Source organism: Myotis yumanensis, unplaced genomic scaffold (genome assembly GCF_028538775.1).
Source record: "Myotis yumanensis isolate MYYU_CA2020_CCGP unplaced genomic scaffold, mMyoYum1.0.hap1 SCAF_11, whole genome shotgun sequence".
Taxonomy (NCBI): domain Eukaryota; kingdom Metazoa; phylum Chordata; class Mammalia; order Chiroptera; family Vespertilionidae; genus Myotis; species Myotis yumanensis.
Genome location: NW_027223762.1, coordinates 68297114 through 68319257, shown reverse-complemented (window position 1 = coordinate 68319257; position 22144 = coordinate 68297114). Strand labels below are relative to the sequence as shown.

The 22144-nt window shown below is 39.3% G+C and overlaps 1 protein-coding gene across 1 annotated transcript in view; it reads right to left on the bottom strand.

Annotated features, from left to right (window-relative positions):
• Window positions 1-22144, bottom strand: part of MRPS9 (mitochondrial ribosomal protein S9) — a 66730-nt gene that overhangs the window by 9189 nt on the left and 35397 nt on the right. Inside the window, exons 5-7 of the mRNA XM_070429840.1 lie at window positions 10637-10716; window positions 1301-1386; window positions 356-431 (exon numbers count right to left, since the gene is read on the bottom strand). Coding sequence (XP_070285941.1) covers window positions 356-431; window positions 1301-1386; window positions 10637-10716 — 242 coding nt within the window. The remainder of the gene's footprint in view (window positions 1-355; window positions 432-1300; window positions 1387-10636; window positions 10717-22144) is intronic.

The following is a 22144-nucleotide window of genomic DNA, read 5'->3' as shown; positions in this document are numbered from 1 at the left end:
CTGCTTTACTGAGACAAAACTGGCATCAACAGACCAGGCTTCCCTAGAAGGACAAGCAGAGGACATGAGGGCATGTACACAAGGAGGGTCTGGAGACCAAGCATGTCACCTTCCTGACCACAGGCAAGGTCCTGACCCATGGCAGAAATCAACTATAAATATGTTTATCAAAAGAAAACGGTCTTAGGAACAACCACCTCTGAGGAACATCACTATTAGGGTTCTAAATACAATATTGTCTGCATTGTTAGGGCACAGGTCCCCTTAAACTAAAATGATTCATTACACACTTTTTTTTGTTGTTAATCCTCATCGAGGATTTTTTAAATTGATTTTTTACAGAGTAATTACTCACATCTTGATCTGACAGTTTTTCCACCAACATTTCTTCTAGTTCCTCCTTAATCAGCCATCTGCTGCCAATCAGGTCTCTGTTAAAATATCACATAGATTCTCTTTTAAATTAACCATGCAATTAGAGTTATATCACAAAGGATCCCACATGTAGTAGCAATACTTGATTGGGAAACAAATTTTTGTACTATATAGCTGTAAAATTTCATCCAAGTAAACTAATTTTCAGATATAATTTTTCACTTCCTCAATCTACTCTAGGAAAGATACTCAATCTAGCAAATGTTTTGTTTGAAGAGTTAACATGCCACTGTGAAATTAATTTGATAATTAAAGCCATCATATTTCTTAAAAATTAAAAGTTCACTTGTTTTTCATAATTTACTTCACAGAAGATACTTTGAGTGCACTGTGAATCGGCCAATGGGCTGAAATAGTAACACATCCAAACGAAGGGCCAGGCGTGGTATTTACAACCTCAACAAGATATGCTCAAAGATTTATGTCTTGTGCATAAGGATAAGTATGTTAATAACCAGGCTAAAATGTAAAACTGGTTGCTCAGGATGATGGATCTAATCTATCACTGTTTGCTAAATGAAAGCTCAAACCTTAAAATACTAAAAAAAAATTTTTTAAGCATGTAACATTTAAGTGTGTAGCTATATACACAAAAATTCTGAGGCTGCCATACTCTAGTATAGTTATTAAATACCATTTTGTATATAAATTTGGAAAGAAGTACCATAAAAACATAATCTTAATATTTACTTTCTCTCAAACAAACATACAAAAAAATCACCTACTATTTTGACCTCTAACTTTAATGATTAATGCTGAAATACTGAACCAATTTTTAGGCTTAAGGTATGCTTTAAAAACACCAATGATAAGTGGCATGTTAGTTCAAATTTTTCATATATTTTAATAGAAGAAAAGAACTTACGTGGTTTTATCTTTTTCTGAAAACAGACCTTTGGCTTGCAACTGATTTTTATGTTTTTCTATATCGAGTATCTTCCCATATGTGTCCTGTGGCAAATAAAATACACATGCTAAAGTAAGGGAGATGATACATTATTACTTTTACTTTACATTTTCCCTGAGCACCCCTTACTTCAAAAGTGACCTCCTCAAATAATCTAGCTGAATGGAAGAGTAATTTCAATGAGAATTTAGTATAATGCATACATTAACTAATTTTTAAATAACTAATTTTTAAGTAACTGTAAGACACAACTTTAGTGAAGTTGGTAAAAACAAAACCAAACCACAAACTATTTTCCTTAGAGTCCCACAAACAGGAACAAAAATTTTCCTTAGAAAAAAAAATCTTCATTTATATAGCAGCATGTACTTTAAACTTAAGAGAATTAACCAGTAAAAGTTATGGCATTTACAGCTGAAGTGCTTATCTCATGTATATTTATATAATATTTGAGTCCTCACTATATAGTTTGTATCTTAAAAATAGTGTTCTATTCTATTTACTTTTCATTATCTGTTTTCTTTTATTAATTTACTTTCTAATAAAGTCTGCGAAATGTATGGCACTTGTTAAACTGTAATACAAATAGGGGAAAATTTTCCATTTTGCTAGAACTTGGCAATAGAGGTTTATTAACAAAATACATTTTCCAGGAAATGAGTTTACAACAAAGTAATGCAATTGTTTCCCAATTTTTTGTTTGAGCAAACTTATTTGGATTCACATCCAATATGTGACTATTCATCTATAATTACACGTAACCTACTTTACTAATTCCTAACGAACAAAGAGGCATTTTCAAAGAGTGAGTTAGACATGATATGAGTGACGTTTTTTGCCTCGCTACTCATGACATCTTCCAATGTCATTAGCGAACGTCGGAAGACAGCTTGTTGCTGATAGAGATGCTCACCCAGATCACAGACAGTCTTAACTAATCATTTCAGATTTGAGGGGCAATTTCTTATGGGCTTTGATTAGACTGCCATGTTATATCACAATGCTGCTAGTTTGTTCTAAAAGGAAGTATCCCTTTGCCACTGTCTTTGTATTTACCACTGCTTACATTTTATTATTAATTCAGGAACCTATTTTCAGGGATCCATTTCTCTCATGGGGGACAAAAATTTTAAAAAAAGAAAAAAGAATGTAGCGGGGAAAGGGGACATATGTAACATTTTCAATAATAAAGAATTAAAAAAAAAAGAGGAATGTAAATACAGAGCCTTTGAGTTTCACAAATATAGATGAGAAAAGCCGAGGCTAACTCTATGGGCTGAGACTTCCCATGATAAGGATGTAAAAGTTCATTCCTTGTGGCTGGGGAGACTCAGCAGAGCGCCTTTGTTCTGTTTTCAGCAGGACTAGCAGAACTGACAGCTCATGAGAGACAAGAAAAGCAACAGAAAGAAGAGAAGCAGCAGTCTGAAGCTATGACACGGGCTGAGCTACAGATTCTAACGGTGGACACGAGTATTCCAGAGTGAAACACCTACTAGTTCAGGAATTGTAAAGGTCAGGGCAGCAGTAGCATCCAAGCCTAAGACTGGTTAGAAATGTAACTTCTCGCCCTAGCTCGTTTGCTTAATGGTTAGAGCGTTGGCCTGCAGACCAAAGTGTCCCGGGCCCTGGTGGGGGCTCATATAGGAGGCAACCAATCGATGTGTTTCTCTCTGTCTTTCCCTCTATTCCACTCTCCCTAAAAATCAATGGAAAAATATCCTCAGGTGAGGATTAACCAAAATAATTAAAAAAAAGAAATGTCACTTCACAGGCTCCTCACCAGATTTTCTGAAAAGGAACCTGGTAAGGCCAGCGATGTGTTTAATGATGCCCCCAAGAGATGTGCGGTCACGCTTGGACCTGTACACTAGACCTGTCGAGAGCTGGGTTCGATGCGATAGCAAGAGGACAAAGTAAGTTAATCTGCTTCTAGTGTCCTATTAAGGATAACTATCTCTACAAACACAGCCAAAGTACAAATCCATCAGCTGTAGCAGCAGCAAAACGTATGTGAACCATCTGTCCACACTAAAGAAAGCAAAACCTAACGTGAACCCTCACAGATAAACATGTTCCTGCTTTTCAACTTAAAATATTACAACTGCCTCCCACGAACTGGTAAGCCTCATTTGACTGTGGTTAGTGAAACTTTGACTCATTTCTAAAGGATCAATAGTGGGTTGTGACCCTAATTGAATAGTATATCAGAAAAACTTCTATGCACTTGTTTTGAGAAAGCAATTCTCAAGTGCCCTGAACGGGTGAAATAAAAGGAAAAGACCCTCCCCCACGTGTCTGAAGTGGACACAGTACAAACAGCATCACACTGGGCGCCGGACCCCAGCCAGACTGCCATGTTTGGGGACACTGGTAAAAGGATGGTGCTAGTTAAGATTCTGAGTGCAGCCCTAATCGGTTTGGCTCAGTGGATGGAGCGTAGTCAGCCAGTGGACCGAAGGGTCTGGGGTTCGATTCCAGTCAAGGGCATGTACCTTGGTTGCAAGCTCAATCCCCGGCCCTGGTCAGGACACGTATGGGGGGCAACCAATCGATGTGTCTCTCTCTCCCCCTCCCTTCCACTCTCTCTAAAAATCAATGGAAAAATATCTTCGGGTCAGGATTAACAAAAAAAGAAAAAAAAAAGATTCTGAGTGGGTAAGTCACAGATGTTGTGTCTTTCAGATCTAGCTAAGGAAACATAAATTCAAGAGAACACACCACCAACAGTAATACGATACTCTCCCCTTTTTGTGAGGGTCTATTTAATTTTCTGGAATAACCAAGCCACTAAAATAAAAATAACTGACCTGCTTCACAGGAAAGTTTCAAGTCAAAGTTTGGGCTGCAAAATTCATCATTATTTTCAGGTGACTTTTGAGCAATTTTTACTTTAAGTCCATATTTTTCTTACTGTTTTCTTTCACTATGCCATTACCATCCAGTGTTCCACTTGGCTCCATAATAATTTATAAACAGTGCAAGTAAAATAACCAGAAAAATATGAGAAAATAACAGAGCTCATGTCAAATTTTAAGCACGGTAAATTTTGTTCATTTATGACAAATGTTAACACTTTGATGGCTGCAATCTGTCAAATTACATAATACTCATTACTTGTACTTCTTCAAATAGGGAAATATATGTAAACTAGTTAGCACAGTGCCTAACCTATGCTAATGGGCAAGAAATGGCAGCAGTGGTGACGTTTGACATCTGGGAGCCTAATAATGGAGAAACGATCTTCCTGGTGCACCATTTCTATTTTTCTTTTTTTTCCTACATAATACAACCATTCCTGAAATTCTATCTTGTTTAGAAACAACAGTTCTCTGGAAAGTAGACTCTATAGCTTCAACTCCCTGAAGATATGTGTACTAATTTACATAAAAAAATTCTTGAGGGTATAAAATATGCCAGGAACTGTCAATATCACAGATTATCACTGGTAGCTTTGGTATACTGTTAAATTTCCACTTAATTTTTAAGGGACACTAGAGAATTAGTATGACACTAAGTTTGTATACTGTATTTAATAGTATCTTTTTAAAATATGACAGGAATAACCCAGATGTGAAATGCTGAATCATTAATCACAGTTATGATTAATATTTCATAAAATCAAAGTGAGCCTATCTACCCTTGTGCCATCAGATTTCCATAATGCATGAGTCAAATTTAGAAGGTGCCTAATTTGAACATACCAGATGCTCAGGTTCAGGAAAGAAGTGCTTAAACTAAACCCTCCTGAGCAGTATGATTTTTGGTCTAAAAAAAGCTGATTTTAGTCTTCTAAAACCTGATTTGGTTGAATTAATCATGTAGAAATTCCAAATTTAGGAAGGGTAAACAAATAACGTTTCTTGGGAGAATGGTATAGGAAAAGTCAACTGAATTTTGATGTACTTATTTACAGTTAACATACTACTAATAATTATCATCTTAGATACTAGACACAAACAAAAAAGTAACATAGTTAAAATTATGTATTTGTGTTTTTTATCACAGAAAATCAATTTCCTAAATAACATTTTTCTAGACTTTATGGCTACTGGCATATACAAAATCAAATGAGATAAATATAAATATAATTCATTTATCATAATTTCTGCTATTTATCTAAAGTTCCAAGCAACATAGTTCTTTTGTATACTCTTGCTATCACTCTGTGAAAACAATATGCTATGTAGTTTACACATCATACAGTGCTAGTCAACATAAAAAGGGAAATAGACTCTTATACATGGCATACAGAAAAGTACTTTGGGAAAGCACACCCAGGAGTAATTACATAAAAAAGCTTGTAACTCTCATACCATATACTTTTACTATTCAAAGTAAGGCTTCACCACATATTATAATAACAATTATACCATTATAAGAGTAATCTGATTAAAATCACAGAGGCAATAAGTTGAATCAGCTTTTAAAATTTAATTTTTAATCGTTACATTTAGTACATGCAAGATATAAAATGGTAATTATTCTAATGCATATTAAAGATACTTCAGGAACAGCAGTTTCTATTGCTGAGTTAATTCCTGAATTGACTCCTGCTGTCAAGAAGTCTTAAAACAGCCCACGAAATGCCAGCATCCGTCTGTAGCTTTTTAAAACCAAGCCCTTTACATAGTGTAGGTATTCCATAACACCTCATGGTGAGAAGGCTCACTGTTTTAATTCCATTTTTACAGATACAAGCAGAACATCAAGAGCTTTCAATATTCATCGCAAGGTTACAAAGATGTGAAGGAAGTGAGGCCTGTGACTGCAGGTCCCAGGAGAGGGCTTTCTGGAGTCTGGAGTCTTCGCCCGAGGAGCCCCACGCTGCTCCTGGCTGCTCTCCACACGCATGCACACGATCACAGAAGGCCACGCCAGTCACTTAAAACAAACTGGAGGATTTTTAAAGAAGCCTTCTTTCAAAAGGCAGCATATCTTGATTATGCGTAAGTTATCAGAATTAGAATTACTTGGTTTTGTTCCAGATTTTTTTTAATTCAGCAGAGTAGTTTAAGTATATAATGATCTACGTATTCCCTAATTTTATACTTTTATTGGAGTAAAAATTTCATCTGTGACCATGTGATTCCTTCAATTTATAAAAATACTTTGAAAATACTCCATTGTTTACTGTAAAACTTGCCCTAAACTATCAATGAGATTTCTATAAGATGATTATTCCCACTGTAGTTGTTAGAGCTGACTAATCTTACCTTAAAGACTGGGGAGGGGAGCGCATGTAAAATTTCAATGAACTCTTACTGCACTTCACAGCTTAGCGTTTTAATTCGCTTTCCAGCCTTTCCCAAGCACTAGTTTCCCCGGATTTTTAAAAGGTGTTCTGGGCAGAAAGAGCTCCAGACCCAGCATGTTTCAGCAGCAGTGCATTAATGCCACACGTTTCTTCACTGAAGGACTTCACAGAGCTGCTCACACTAATAAGTATCTTCTTATTAGTTTCTCAGTCTGCCACCTTCCCACACTAACTTAACTTCAGAGACCTTTTCTTGGAGATTATTTTATAACCTGTGTGCCTCAGAAAACATGTTGGGAAAGCTGCATTATAAACATGGGGACATAATGAATCATATTTTACAAACGGGTTCCCACTTCAGAGTGAAATAATCACCCCCTATAATGAGTTTTAGATAATTTCCAACTCATTTTTTTGTGAGAGAATTTTAAAAATTTCAGAAATGTATGTATTAATAAAATGAGTCAATCTGAATTAACATTTTTCTGAAAATCTAAGGACCTGAGGTCAAACTCAACCATGACTACCCAGGTGGCCTTGCTCAGGATTGCAGCCCACTCTCCCCTTCACCACTGGCTCGGTCAGCCCGGACAGGCTGCAACTGCTGCAGACAAGGGGTACCCCTGGCAGGCTGGTGCACCCAAAGAGCACATCCTTCTGGCCTATCCCTTACTGGTCCCTCACCTAGACCCCAGCCACTCACAACGCAGTTGCTCAATGGCCTAATAGCATTGCACAGACATCCCTCTTTAACAAGTCTTCCCTTTCCTCTACACTTCTGCTCAGCTGTTCTAGGAAACTTCTTTTCTTCTTCCTCTAGTTCTTCATTCTGCTCCTGAAACCCTAAACTGAAACTCTTAAGTCATGTCTAAAAAGTATACAAGTTCTATTGGTAAGTGGCTGTTAAAGAAACAGAAAGCCATCCATTTGGGTGAAAAAGACAGATGAGCAGTGCCATCTGGGCTGGAGCTCCCTCTTCAGTTCTCGCCACCCTTCGAGAGACTCTTGAAGTCTCCTGCTTCTTCTTACTTAAAGGACGGTTTATTGCTAAGGAATCAGCTGCTAGCATTGTTTTATACTTCTTTTCACTACACATGGACATCATATTCGCTATATTATAAGTGGCATGTTACCAACTTTCCCAGGAATGTGAAGCAGTATATCACTGTCCATAGGAAAATGCAGTTCTAACTCACCTGCTAACGAACCTTCAGAATGTAACACACAAGTTGGAGACCCCATGGATCAGCAAACTTTCCCTCACTTTATTCTTTCCTATACTTCATTTCAATGGAACAATAAATTGCTTCTTGCTTTTCATCTTCATCCTCCCTCAAAAATCTCCCTGCTTCTCCACAAAAATTAGATGGTCCAATTACAGGCCAAGTGGACAGTGTTCACCAAAGGATTATATATCCTTAACTGTAAGCTGTATCAGGACTCCCTTCTATTAGTTGCTGTAATGTAACATATAGGCTTAACATGCAAGCAGGGAGTAAATACTAAAAGGAAGACTGGCACAGAGGACAGGATGGTTAAATGGCACCAGAAAGGTCTCCTAGAACTGCACACATGCTCTAGGCCTGTGTCTTTGTGTCAGAAAGCTTGGCCGATGACTGCCATGCTTCAATTGGGAAAACTGATATGGCTCAGTATCTTTTATATCATCACATGAAAAGCAATTGTATCAACAAAAAGAAATGGAAACAACAATCATTCATTTCTAAGTACTTAATGCCCCATAGTCTCTGGGGCCAACCCCCTTGCTGCAGCGGAGGGCAGGGGTGGACTCACATAACAGAGAATGGAACAGCAGCCCCACCACCAAGAGAAGGCAGAACAAAGGAGAGAGCAAACACGTGAAGCAGTTTCCATTTTCATTGTTTTACTTTATGTGCAATACTTGACTTCACTACAAAACCAGTCCTGTAAGCCCACCAGCAAGCACTGAGTCACATGCTATTTAAAGCAGCAAACTGAATCTGAGATGACATTGGTCTGCATGATCTTGGAAACGAGACTGGTGTGACTAGAGCTGTAATTAATAACAAGTGCCACACATGATCCTAAAGTGATGGGCATACATTTAGGAAAACATTTATCCTTTTCCCCATACATATAATTACTTTAAAATTCCATAAAACACATTGATGAAAATACAAGGTTTTATGATTATCTGAATTAAAATTAAAATGCTCAAGTTAACCCCAAATATCTGTAATTCCTATCTGTAAACTGTTCTGATCAGCAATAAAACCAAACCTAAATCCCATACAGTTTGGGAAGTTCAAACACCCAAGAAAACAAACTGACCTAAATTAAATTACAGAATTTAACTGAAATATAAAAGCCAAAGAACTCTCCTATATGTAACAGGAACCATATTACTAAAAAAGAAAGTTTATTAATCATATATAATTTGACTTTTCAGTCGGAGTATGCTATTTTATCCACTGAGAAACTAACCAGTTTCTTGAGCAATACCTTTTTAAAAGACATAAACAAAAATAAAGTTAGGCTTCTCTTACAATGTGTAATTTCTTCATTATGATGGAATGCAGCAACACATCTTGCCCTTGGGTTGCTCAGTTTCAGCCAAAACAAATGCAAATGGCTTGTGGGCTGACAGCTGTTTGATAAGGCGCCTGCACAAGACCTGCATGCTTTACTTTCTCCCGTGAAACTTGGGATGAAAGGCAGGAGGCAGGAAGGGAATTAATGTAGCATACAGTCTAAAGGCAATGCTACAGCCGTGATTAAGTAGAAAAGTTAAAAGGCACAGATTTTCCACAGCTTCGCTGCGTGCAACCCATCCGTGTAACAAGTTGACAGGCCTAGCGCGTCAGCTCCATCATCCCCTCCGACAGCTAAAACGCAGCACTGCATCCCTTTTCAGAGGAAATTTGCGTCTGCACCATGAAGCGTTGTACATTATTTCTTAGCACTGCAGGGGGCTTAAGTCCATATGGAACCTTCACAAATATTACCACAGATCAAACCAGCGGCGTCTGCAGGCAGATTTGACATACCTATTTAAATGAACAGCAGGGGTCCTCGGGCAGCCTCGGGCTGTGCAGAGACAACCTCAGTGGAACGCCTGCGCCTCAGCTCCATTACTCAGCAAAGATACATTCTACATTTATCATTCATTTCATTTCTGCCAGGGCAAGAAGCTCATTTGCCCAAGGTCAACAAAAACGAAAATAAGGTTTTCTTTTTTTCTCCCCCAAGAAATAAATGTACCTGACAAGTGAGGATTTTGTCCTTTGGGTTTCAGTCCTAAAGAGCAGAGGAAATGTGGGCATGGGATTCAAGCAACCTGAAATCAATGGGGGAGGATGGAGGAGGAGGGGACGGGACCCAATAAATACTCTAAAAAGTCATACAGCGAATAAAGTAAAACTTGACATGTTCTAAGAATGAAATGGGTTCTGTTGCTCAAACCTGGATATTGGCATCCAGGTCTCCCCAATAGTTATTCTGGGGAATTCCTGAGTTTACGCACTATCACACACTTTGGCTCTGAAAAGGAAACTTCCAGGATACTCCAATGCAGGTGGAAGTCAACGTAATAAAATAATTTCTTGGGTCTTTTTTCTAGTCTTGCTAGGCTGCATAAGTCTATGAGGAGCAACAACTGTACCTAAGTAACAAGTACAGTTAACTGTCTGACTCTCTCCCAAGGTGCCTTGCAGCTCCCACCACACTCCATAGACATTCACACAGACTCGGCCTTGCCCAGCCTCACGTTTTTCCTGGACTGCACTGCACATACACGCACTATGGCTTAGGGAGCATCTATCTCCTATCAGTAAAAGCATTTGAAAGACAAACCATTCTGTTATAAATTCTATAATGTTTACCTTTAGAAAAATGAATAAAATAAAAAGCTTTTAACATACTGTCTTACTCTAAAAGTCTTATTTTTGTCCATTATGAACCATTCTAGGTACACTGTGAAGCTTAGCAAAACCTCTGGTATAATCAGTTACTTAGCTTACAGTTCCTATTATTTATCGTAAATGTAATATACTTACATGCATTAATGAGTAGTATGACTGCTTGCCAGTATAAAAGAGATAATGAAATGGACGGCCATCTTCTCCCCACTGGGTTGCTAATAAAAAGCCAGATGAAAACAAATAAACGAATAAAATAAAATACACGGAAAGAGACCAAATAGATGTATTTAATTGCAGTTATGATACACATTAGTAATTCTGATTAACTTTTAAAGTAACAAAAACATTACTATTTAAAATTTTAATATTTAGTTTAGCATGTTTAACATGTAAATATTTAGGCTACTTATTTAATACCCATTGACATAAAACAATGTATTTGAGTAACTATTCTAAATATCTTACCACAAGAATTTCTATAACTTTTTTTAAATAAACACACATAAAATAGCCAAAATCATCCTGTTAGGACAAAAATATTTTGGTGTGACTGCAAATACAATGCACTCCCATATTCTTAAAAACAAAAACTGCTAGTCAATAATGTACTTCATTCAGAAAATGAGAAACAGGCATAATAAAAAACAAACAAAAACTAAGTGGATTTTTCCATGCCACATGATTTATTTCAACTGTGACGACATACCTCCAAACGTTTAAAATGTCTAAAACTGAAGTGGCCCCCAAAAGGTGCTATGAGTAATACCCTTTAAAATACAGATGGCCATTCACCTCTAACGAACACCAAACAAACTGCGAGTGGAGTCCCTGTAGTAAATAAAGCAAACACCAACTCCATGCCCTTTGCCCATGTTCCTCTTGTTTCTGTTAACAAGTTGTAGGAACTCTAATACGTTAAAAATTATACTCCTCTGTCCATTACATAAGTTGTAAACTCTCTTCTCCCAATCTGTCACTTGCCTTTTCATTGTGTTTGTGGTGTCTTTCATAATTGAAAAGTTTAACATACATGTTTTTGTAGAATCTGTAACTTTTTCTCTATTGCAGTGTTTCTCAAATGTTTTTTTCATTATCAACCCTATTATGGAGCCTTTTTAGACTTTTTTTCCTAATTGCCTCCTTCTCCATGAAATTTTAATACCAAACATACTGCATATCAGAGAGCCGAAACCTTGTAATAGCTGAGATTTTTTTCACTTCCTCTGAACCAATTTATTCCCCTTTAGGCTCAACACCACTCCCATTGAGAAAGCATGCTTTTAAGACCGTGTGCTTACTAAAAATTATTTTCCTATACTCTGAAATTTTTTTCATGTTTAGAAATTTAATCTACCTGGAATTTACATTTGTGAGACAGAAATGTAACTATTTTGCCCACCAAGGTGAGTCATTATTCATTAGTTTTGTTTTTTTAAAAATATATTTTATTGATTTTTTACAGAGAGGAAGGGAGAGAGAGAGTTAGAAACATCGATGATAGAGAAACATCGATCAGCCGCCTCCTGCACATCTCCCACTGGGGATGCGCCCACAACCAAGGTACATGCCCTTGACCGGAATCGAACCTGGGACCCTCCAGTCTGCAGGCCGACGCTCTATGCACTGAGCCAAACCGGTTTCGGCCATTAGTTTTTAAAATACTATACTTTCTGTTGAAATGCCACCTGCACAACATATAAGTAATCTTTCCCTTCTGAGGGTAACTGGTATTACACATGGGCCACTTTAAGTGAACACACCTGAAAAGAAGACCAAACTTTCACAGTAACTGGTGAAAAACAAATCCTGATAGAGTTCAGCTTGAAAAATAAAACAAGATTCTTATTTGTCAATGTCTTGAGGATGAATTAAATAGTTCTCCAACATCCCTATCATAGATTGCAAATTTTTCAATATTTATAACTTTACTATGTGATACATTTTCACTATACTGTTAAAGCAATCAGTTAAAAAAAAATGACCAAGAAAGACAAACATCATGGCTACATATGAGACTTTACTGTAAAGCTTGGAGGAATTTTGAGTTGGGTCTCATTTCATGTGCGTGTTTGAGTGTGTATGTGTATATTTGATTTCATAAAGTATGCATGTATATACACATATGTATATATGTATATACCCTATATAATAGAGAAACATGCAAATTGACCGTCCCTCCGCTACACTCTAGCCATGCCCACCAGCCAATCAGGAGCAAGTATGAAAATTAACACAACTAAGATGGCGGAGGCCACGGAGCTGGAGCGAGCAGGAGGCTTGGGTTGCCCCTAGCGATGGAGGAAGCCAAGCATCCCACCTGCCCTGGCCGGCCCTGGGCTACGCTCAAGGCTACAAAGTTTCAATTACAGAAGATAAATAAATCCCAGATACCTGCTTCCAGCCCGCCCTGGCCTCCACTCAAGGAGGGGCTGGGAACCTGGGTTGCTAGCGCCAGAGGCAAGGTTAGAGTTTATTGTTCTAAACTCCTTTGCTGAACTTACATATGTATACCTATTGAAATATAGAAGATTTTTCACATTTTTATTTTTTATTTTTTCCCAGCCATCGGATAAAATATCATCAGGGCTATGGCATTTTGCTCAATCTGAAGTTAAAAAAAAAATGTCCCCTTCAATTTGCAACATAGTCTGTATTCATAACTTGTCCTGTACAATAAACAGAATGCTGAACTTGGTATTACTCTCCCCAGTTCAATTCAGGACCACTTCAGGTGGGAATCGTGCCCTAGGCATGGAGAGTGGGGTATCTTCCATTGTCCCCCAACTGGACATCTCAAGCCCCTCTGGTGGGAAGTCCTGGGGAAGGAGAAGAAACAAAGAAATACACCCTACTTGAAATGGTGTCAATAAAAGCAAGCTCGCTGTTCTCTGTAGTTTACTGGAGATGTTACGGCTGAGTCTCTCCTGTTAGTTTCTGACTTGAAAACATTTCTCTCCATGGTCGCCACTGAGGAACTTTCCTCAGGCCCTGGTTTTTTATGTGAGTTTCTGTTGCTGGCCCACCAAGAATGGTTGAATTTCTTCTTTTTACTGATTTTAACTTATTCTGTTCCATAAACTCCTGAAAAGTGCCTGACACTGGGTTTGGGTCTGCAGGGTGGTTCAGGGCATGCTTTGTTGGAATCCTGCTGGCCATACCAAGTAAATGTCCACACAAATAAAACAGCCAAACATTTTATGATGGACATGGGCTAATCATCACATGGCTTTCACAACTGCAAGTGGTCTGAGAAGCGGTCTCCCATGCGCACACACAATCCGGAGCTGCTGCCAGAGCCCCTCTTCCAAGACGGAGACCAAAGATTTTTCACATGTTTTTAAAAAACAGGTTTTAATTTGTGTTTAAACTATGTACTTGCTACAGACCAGCGGTTCTCAACCTGTGGGTCGTGACCCCTTTGGCGGTCGAACGACCCTTTCACAGGGGTTGCCTAAGACCATCCTGTATATCAGATATTTACATTACGATTCATAACAGTAGCAACATTACAGTTATGAAGTAGCAACGAAACTAATTTTATGGTTGGTTCACAACATGAGGAACTGTATTTAAAGGGCCAGAAGGCTGAGAACCACTGCTATAGACTGAAAGTTTGTATCCTCCCCAAAATTCATATATTGGGACCTAATTCCCAATGTGCTGGTATTTGGATGTGGGGTCTTTGAGAGGTAATTGGGGCTCTTCTCTCATAAATAGGATTAGTGTTCTCAGAAAAGGAATCCCCAAGAGACCCCTAGTCCCTTCCACCATGTGAGGACACAGGGGAAGACAGCTGTCTGTGAACCAGGAAGTGGGAACTCAGAAGGCACTGAATCCCTCACTATGTAGAAGGGAGGAAATATAAAGATCAGAGGGGAAATAAATTAAATAAAGACAAAAGAAACAATTAAAAAGATCAATGAAACTAAAAGCTGATTTTCTGCAACAATAAACAAAACTGACAAATCTCTAGCAATACTCATCAAGAAAAAGAGAGCCCAAATAAATAAAATCAGAAATGAGAGAGATTACAGTTGACTCCACAGAAATACAAAAGATCATTAACATATACCAGAAACATTTATATGCCAACAAATTGGACAATATAGAAGAAATGCATAAATTTCTAGAGATATGCAATCGTTCAAGGATAAGCCAAGAAGAAAACAATAATCTGAACAGACCTATTACTAGCAATGAAACTGAAGCAGTAATTAAAAAACACATAAAACTCCTGCCTGGCTGGTGTGGGTCAGTGGTTGACTGGTTGATCTATGAACCAGGAGTGCACAGTTCGATTCCCTGTCAGGGCACATACCCAGGTTCGGACTCAATCCCCAGTGTGGGGCATGCAGGAGGCAGCCAGTCAATGATTCTCTCTCATCATTGATATTTCTCTCTCTCCCTCTCCCTTCCTCTTTGAAATCAATTAAAAAAAAATCCCAACAAATAAAAGTCCAGGACCAGACTCCTTCACAGGTGGATTCTACCATTCAAAGAAGAATAAATACTTATCCTTCGCAAACTGTTCCCAAAAATTAAAGAGAAAGGAACTCTTCCACACTCATTCTATGAGACTGACATTACCCTGATACCAAAACCAGACAAAGACACTACAAAAAGAATTACAAGCCAATTTTCCTGATAAACATAGATGTAAAAATTCTCAACAAAATACTAGTAAACCAAATTCAACAATATTAAAAAGATCATACTCCATGATCAAGTGGGATTTATATCATGGACACTAGAATGGTTTGATATCCACAAAACTATTACTGTGGCACATAATATCAACAAAACCAACAATAAAAATCTATGATCATCTCAATAGATGCAGAAAAGAATTTGACAAAATACAATATTGATTTATGATAAAATCTCTCAACAAAGTAGGTACAGAAGAAACTTACTTCATGATGATAAAGGTTATATATGACCAGCCCACAGCTAACATCATACTCAATGCTTTTCCTCGAGATCAGGAACAAGACAAGGATGCTCATTCTCACCACTACTATTCAATATAGTACTGGAAGTACTAGCCACAGCAACCAGACAGGAAAAAGAAGTAAAAGTCATCCAAACTGGAAAGAAAGAAGTAAAAGTATCCCTATTTGCAGATGACATGATACAATATAGAGAGAACCCTAAAAATTCCACACAAAAATGTGATTAGAACTAATAAATGAGCTTAGTAAAACTGAAATATATAGAAATTTACAGAAATCTGTCAAGTTTCTATGCACTAATAATGAATGATCATAAGAGAAATTAACCCCATTTTTAATGCATCAAAAAGAATAAAATAATAATAATAAAAAAATAAAATACCTAGAAATAAATTTAAACAAGGAGATGAAAGACCTGTACTCTGAAAACTGTAAGACATTGAATAAAGAAACTGAAGAGGACAAAAATAAATGGAAGGATATGCCACACTTAGATTGGAAGGATTATTTTCATTACAGTGACCATACTACACAAAGTAATCTACAGATTCAATGCAATCCCTAGCAAAATACCAATGGAGTTCTTCTCAAAACAAGAATAATTCTAAAATTTATAAAAATCACAAAGGACCACAGTAGCTCAAGCAGTCTTGAGAAGGAAGAACAAGGTTGAAAGTATCACATGTCTTGATTTCAAACTATTCTACAAAACTATCTACACTAACAAAAGACAAACATGCAAAACTGACTGAACCTTTGCTATGCCTTAAGCCACGCCCACCAGCCAATCAGAGTGACTACATGCAAATTAACCCAACCAAGATGGCAGCCAGCAGCCACGGAGCTGGAGCAAGCAGAAGGCTTGGTTGCCCCATGATGGAGGAAGCCAAGCTTCCTGCTTGCCGTGGCCTGGCTCTGAGCTCCACTCAGAGCAACAAAGTTTCAATTATAGAAGGTAAACCCCCAGATACCTGCTTTCAGCTGGCCGTGGCCATGGAGCTGGAGCGAGCAGGAGGCTTCCCTCCTGCCCGCTCTGGCCGGCTCTGAGCTCTCAAGGCTACAAAGTTTCAATTATAGAAGGTAAAGAAATCCCAGAAAAAAAAAAAAAAGAAAAGAAAAAAAGGAGAGGCTGGGAGCTTCCGTTGCCGGGGGTGCTTGGCCAGCCTGAAAATGGCCCTCAGCCCCTCACCCAGACTGGCCAGGCACCATAGTAGGGTCCCCCACCCTGAAGGGGGTGTGGCCAGCCTTCAAACACCCATCAGCCCCTCACCCAGGCTGGCCAGGAACCCCAGCGGGACCCCCACCCTGATCCGGGACACCCTTCAGGGCAAACCAGCTGGCCCCCACCCATGCACCAGGCCTCTATCCTATATAATAAAAGGGTAATATGCAAACTGACCCTAACAGCAGAACGACTGGGAATGACTGGTCACTATGACACACACTGACCACCAGGGGGCAGACGCTCAATGCAGGAGCTGCCCCCTGGTGGTCAGTGCGCTCCCACAGGGGGAGCTCTGCTCAGCCACAAGCCAGGCTGACAGCTGCTAGTATAGCGGTGGTGGTGGGAGCCTCTCCCGTCTCCTCAGCAGCGCTAAGGATGTCCGGCTGCAGCTTAGGCCTGCTCCCCGCTGGCAAGTGGACATCCCCTGAGGGCTGCCGGGCTGCCAGAGGGATGTCAGACTGCCAGCTTGGGCCCGATCCCTCAGGGATCGGGCCTAAGCCAGCAGGTGGACATCCTCCGAGGGGTCCCAGACTGCGAGAGGGCATAGGCTGGGCTGAGGGACCCCACCGAGTGCACAAATTTTTGTGCACTGGGCCTCTAGTAATAATCATAACAGCAATGTAGTGACACAAAAACAGACATGGCCCTAAAATAAACCCTTGTTTATATGGTCAATTAATCTAAGACAAGGATGGAAGAATATGCAATAGAAAAATGACAGTTTCTTAAATGGTGTTGGAAAAACTGAACAGATCATGTAGAAAAAACGAAACTGAACCATTTATCTAATACCACATACAAAAATAAACTCAAAATGAATTAAAGACTTAAATGCAAGACCTGAAACCATAAAAGTCCTAGAAGAAAACACAGGCAGTAAACTATTTGACATCAGTCTTAGTAATATCTTTTTGATATATCTCCTCAGGCAAGGGAAATAAAAACAAAAATAAACAAAAGGGACTTCATTAAACTAAAAGCTTCTATGTAGCGAAGAAAATGATCAACAAAACAAAAGGACAACCTATAAGATGAGAGATTATACTTTCAAATGACATGTCCAATAAGGGATGTTGATATTCAAAATATATATCCTTTGAAAAACTAAATCTACCATAAGACTCAGCAATACTTCTGGGTATGAAAGTGAAACCACTAATTCAAAAAGACATATGCACCCCTATGTTCATTGCAGCATTATTTACAATAGCCAAGATGTGCAAGCAACATAGGTGTCCATCGACAGATGAATAAAGAAGTGGCACATATATATATAATACAATATTACTCAGCAATAAATAAAAAAAACCCCAAACCTGCCATTTGCAACACCATGGCTGGACCCATATGTATCATATTAAGTGAAATAAGTCAGATAGTGAAAAACAAATACATTATTTCACTTACATGTGGATTAAAAAACAAACAAACAAATAAAACAAAACAAAAACAGACTCACAGAAACAAAGAACAAACTGATGGTTGCCAGAGGGGAGAGGGGTGGAGGGATGGGTGAAGAAAGTGAACAGGAAAAATCAACAATACAGTTCTGAGTATGCAAAACAGAATTTATTCTTGTATTCTTTATTTATTAATAATTATATTACTTTCCATATGAACAGTATAAATCTACTTTTGCCCCCTCTGTTTTTCTAAATAGTCTGAAATCTCAATTTTGGTTTCCTCTTTAACCCCATAGTTTTATGGTTCTGTTACGTTTTAAGTCAGAAAAATCTAATCTATGTAACACCTACTTTTGAGAATTTGTTAGGTTTTCTCTATCACCTATTACATGGTATTTCTATTAATATTCCATTGGCATCTGCATAGCAAATGTATTCTTTGCACTTGTATCTGTAGCTATAAAATCATGCTGTGTTATTCAAATTCTTTAGAGATTTAGTTAACAGCTTTTGCTTTAAACATTTCAATGCTAAATGCTTGGTGCAAAAAGGTTCATAGTCGTCAAATCCACTTAATAGATATTAGGTTTTATCAACATAAACTAATGTTCTTGTCTCACTGAACCATTCCCCAATCTCCCTGAATTCCATTTTGTCTAGTATTAGGTACCACTCCTTGCTTCTGTCATCAATTCATAAATATCTTTGCTTATCCTAATACTTTTGTCATTTGCTTTAAATAGTAAAGCAGGATTTTTATGTTATCTCAATCTATAAGCTTTCGACTTTTAACTAGGGAAGCAATAGTGTATTATAAGTGTAATAATCTATTCAACTCTAAAATTCACTCACATTTTTTAACAGAAAAAATCATTTTGTCCTATTATTCACAAAATAAAGCAAAATTGGTACATAGGTAGGTGGCAAAAATATTTTGCTGATTCTATGGGAGTACTGTTTATTGTTTTATTTTTCTTTTTAATTTAATTTATTGGGGTGACGCCCTATATAATAAGGATGCAATATGCAAATTGACCATCACTCCAACACACAAGATGGCCACCACAAGATGACCAGCAGGGGAGGGCAGTTTTGAGCTAACAGGGCAGCAGGGGAGGGCAGCTGAGAGGGACCAGGCCTACAAGGGAGGGTAGTTTGGGGCAAGCAGGCCTGCAGGGGAGGGCAGTTAGGGGTGACTGGGCCGGCAGAGGAGGGCAGTTGGGGGCAACCAGGCCTGCAGGGGAGGGCAATTGGGGGGGACCAGGCCTGCAGGGGAGGGCAGTTGGGAGGGACAAGGCCTGCAGGGGAGGGCAGTTGGTGGGGACCAGGCCTGCAGGGGAAGGCAGTTAGGGGTGACCTGGCCGGCAGGAGAGGGCAGTTAGGGGAATTGGGCCAGCAGGGGAGGGCAGTTAGTGGTGACCAGGCCTGCAGGGGAGGGCAGTTGGGGGTGACCAGTTAGGGGTGACCAGGCCAGCAGGGGAGGGCAGTTAGGGGCAATTGGGCTGGTAGGAGAGCAGTTAGGCATCGATCAGGCTGGGAGGGGAGTGGTTAGGGGGTGATCAGGCTGGCAGGCAAAAGCGCTTAGGGGCAATCAGGCAGGCAGACAGGTGAGCGGTTGGAAGCCAGCAGTCCCGGATTGTGAGAGGTAAGTCCGACTACCCACAGGGATAGGGCCTAAATGGGCAGTGGGATCAGGCCTAAACGGGCAGTCGGACATCCCTCAAGGGGTCCCAGATTGGAGAGGGTGCAGGCTGGGCTGAGGGACACACACCCCCGTTCACAAATTTCGTGCACTGGGCCTCTAGTCTATATATATATAAGGCTAATATGCTAAGTGTCCACCTGTTTGCTAGGACATGCACTGATCATCAGGAGGCAGATGCTCAATGTACAGGCATGGAAACATGGAACAGACTGATGAATCTCAGAGGGATGGGGGAAGGGGAGAGAAAGGAGGGTGAGAAGAGATTAACCAAAGATCTTATATGCACCATAGAGGCCTGGTGCATGGATTCATGCACTGGTAGGGTCCTCGGCCTGGCCTGCGCCCTCTTGCAACCCGGGACCCCTTGGGGGATGTCGGACTGCCAGTTGTGGCCCGATCCCTGCAGGCCAGGCCGAGGGACCCCACCGATGCACAAATCCATGCACCAGCTGGTTAATAAAACTAAATAGGTTTCAGGGGTACAATTCTATAATATATCACCTGTATATTGTACTGTGTGTTCACCACCCCAAGTCTCCTTCCATCACTGTTTATGACCTCTTTCCCCTCTTCTTCTTCTTCTTCTTTTTTTTTAAAATATGTTTTTATTGATTTCAGAGGAAGGGAGAGGGAGAGAAAGAAACATCAATGATGAGAGAGAACCACTGATTGGCTGCTTCCTGCACCCCTCTACTGGGGAAAGAGCCTGCAATCCGGGCTTGTGCCCTAACTGGGAATCAAACTGTTCATGGTTGATGCTCAACCACTGAGCAACACTAGCTGGGCACCCCTTTTACCCTCTGTTACTTCCCTTCACCCCCTTTCCCTTTGGTAATCACCACACTGTTTTCTGTGACTATATTTTTGTTTGTTTTTGCTTAATTCCTATGTAAGAAAATCCTACCAACACTGACATATTTCTAAAATAACACATGGGCACTTGTCAGGGACGAACAGAAGTTCATAGGTTGATGCGCAACACTGAGCCTCACAGGCCAGGCTAAAAAAATGATTTCTTGCTTTAATATTACTTTTTAAATTAACTGACAACTACCACCAGTCCACTCTAAATAAGAGGTTTCAAATGTAAAGGAAAAAATAGTAAATGTATTACTTCCTGGCAACCTTAAAGCCTGTGTTTTCTTTAAGATTTTATTTTATGGATTTAAAAGGTAAAATCATAAAGAAGCCAGAGAAAACATTGGCCAGATAAAAATGATGGTTAAATGCTCATTAGAAACAATACATGACAAGAGATGATGGAATCACAATAAAGTAATGAAAGACCAAAAAACGGAGATGGGGGATCTATATTCAGTGAAAATATTCTTCCAAAATAAAGATAAATGTAAAATTTTCATATAAACTCAGGAAATCTGTACCAAACTCTTCCTCACAAAGTCATATTAGAATGTAAGCAAATTGGTGTGACATTAGTATAAGCATAAACTCTAATCTGGTCTAATTTTAATATTTTTTAATTTGAAAGGAATCAGTTGTAAACTCCATTATTAGTTACAAAATATTTTTGACCTACCACACAACCATCATGATATACAAGAGTTCATTTCCATACTATGTGAATGACTGCTGACATCCTAATACATAAAAAACTAGAGGCCATCGAGCCGAAATGACCGGACGGACGACAGAACAGCAGGGGGTCCACAATGGGGGCAGGGCCATGGTGGACGCCTCTCCGCATGCCTGCACCGAGGGTCTGGTTCAAATCCTGGATTGTGAGAGGGTGAGTGAGAATGACATAGGATAAGGGACCAACAGGGGGTTAGTGGGGGTGGAGTCGATCTTGGATGAGCAGGGAGGTGAGGCTGAGTAGAGGGCAGAGCCCTGGCCAGGAGGCCTGTGGTCTGGGTAAGGCAGCCATAGGAGGGATTAGTGTGGGGGATGACACAGGACTTTGGCATTGTAGAAAGAGTAACTTCAGCAATCAACTGTACGCCCCAAATGCTTTTTCTTTGATGGTCCAGGTGGTAGTGGAAAAATGTATCTTTATAAAATTTTAATACATTATATTAGAGGTCGTGGTGGTACTGTTTTACCCACAGCGTCTACAGGAATTGCTCCAAATTTATTTCTCAGTGGAAGAACCTTTCATTCCCAATATAAATTACCAATTCCATTACATGAAACTTCAATTTCTAGACTTGATATAAAGAGTGAAGTTGCTAAAACCATTAAAAAGGCCAAACTTCTCATTATTGATGAATGCACCATAGCATCCAGTCATGCTATAAACGCCATAGACAGATTACTAAGAGAAATTATGAATTTGAATGTTGTATTTGGTGGGAAAGTTCTCCTTCTCAGAAGGGATTTTCGACAATGTCTGAGTATTGT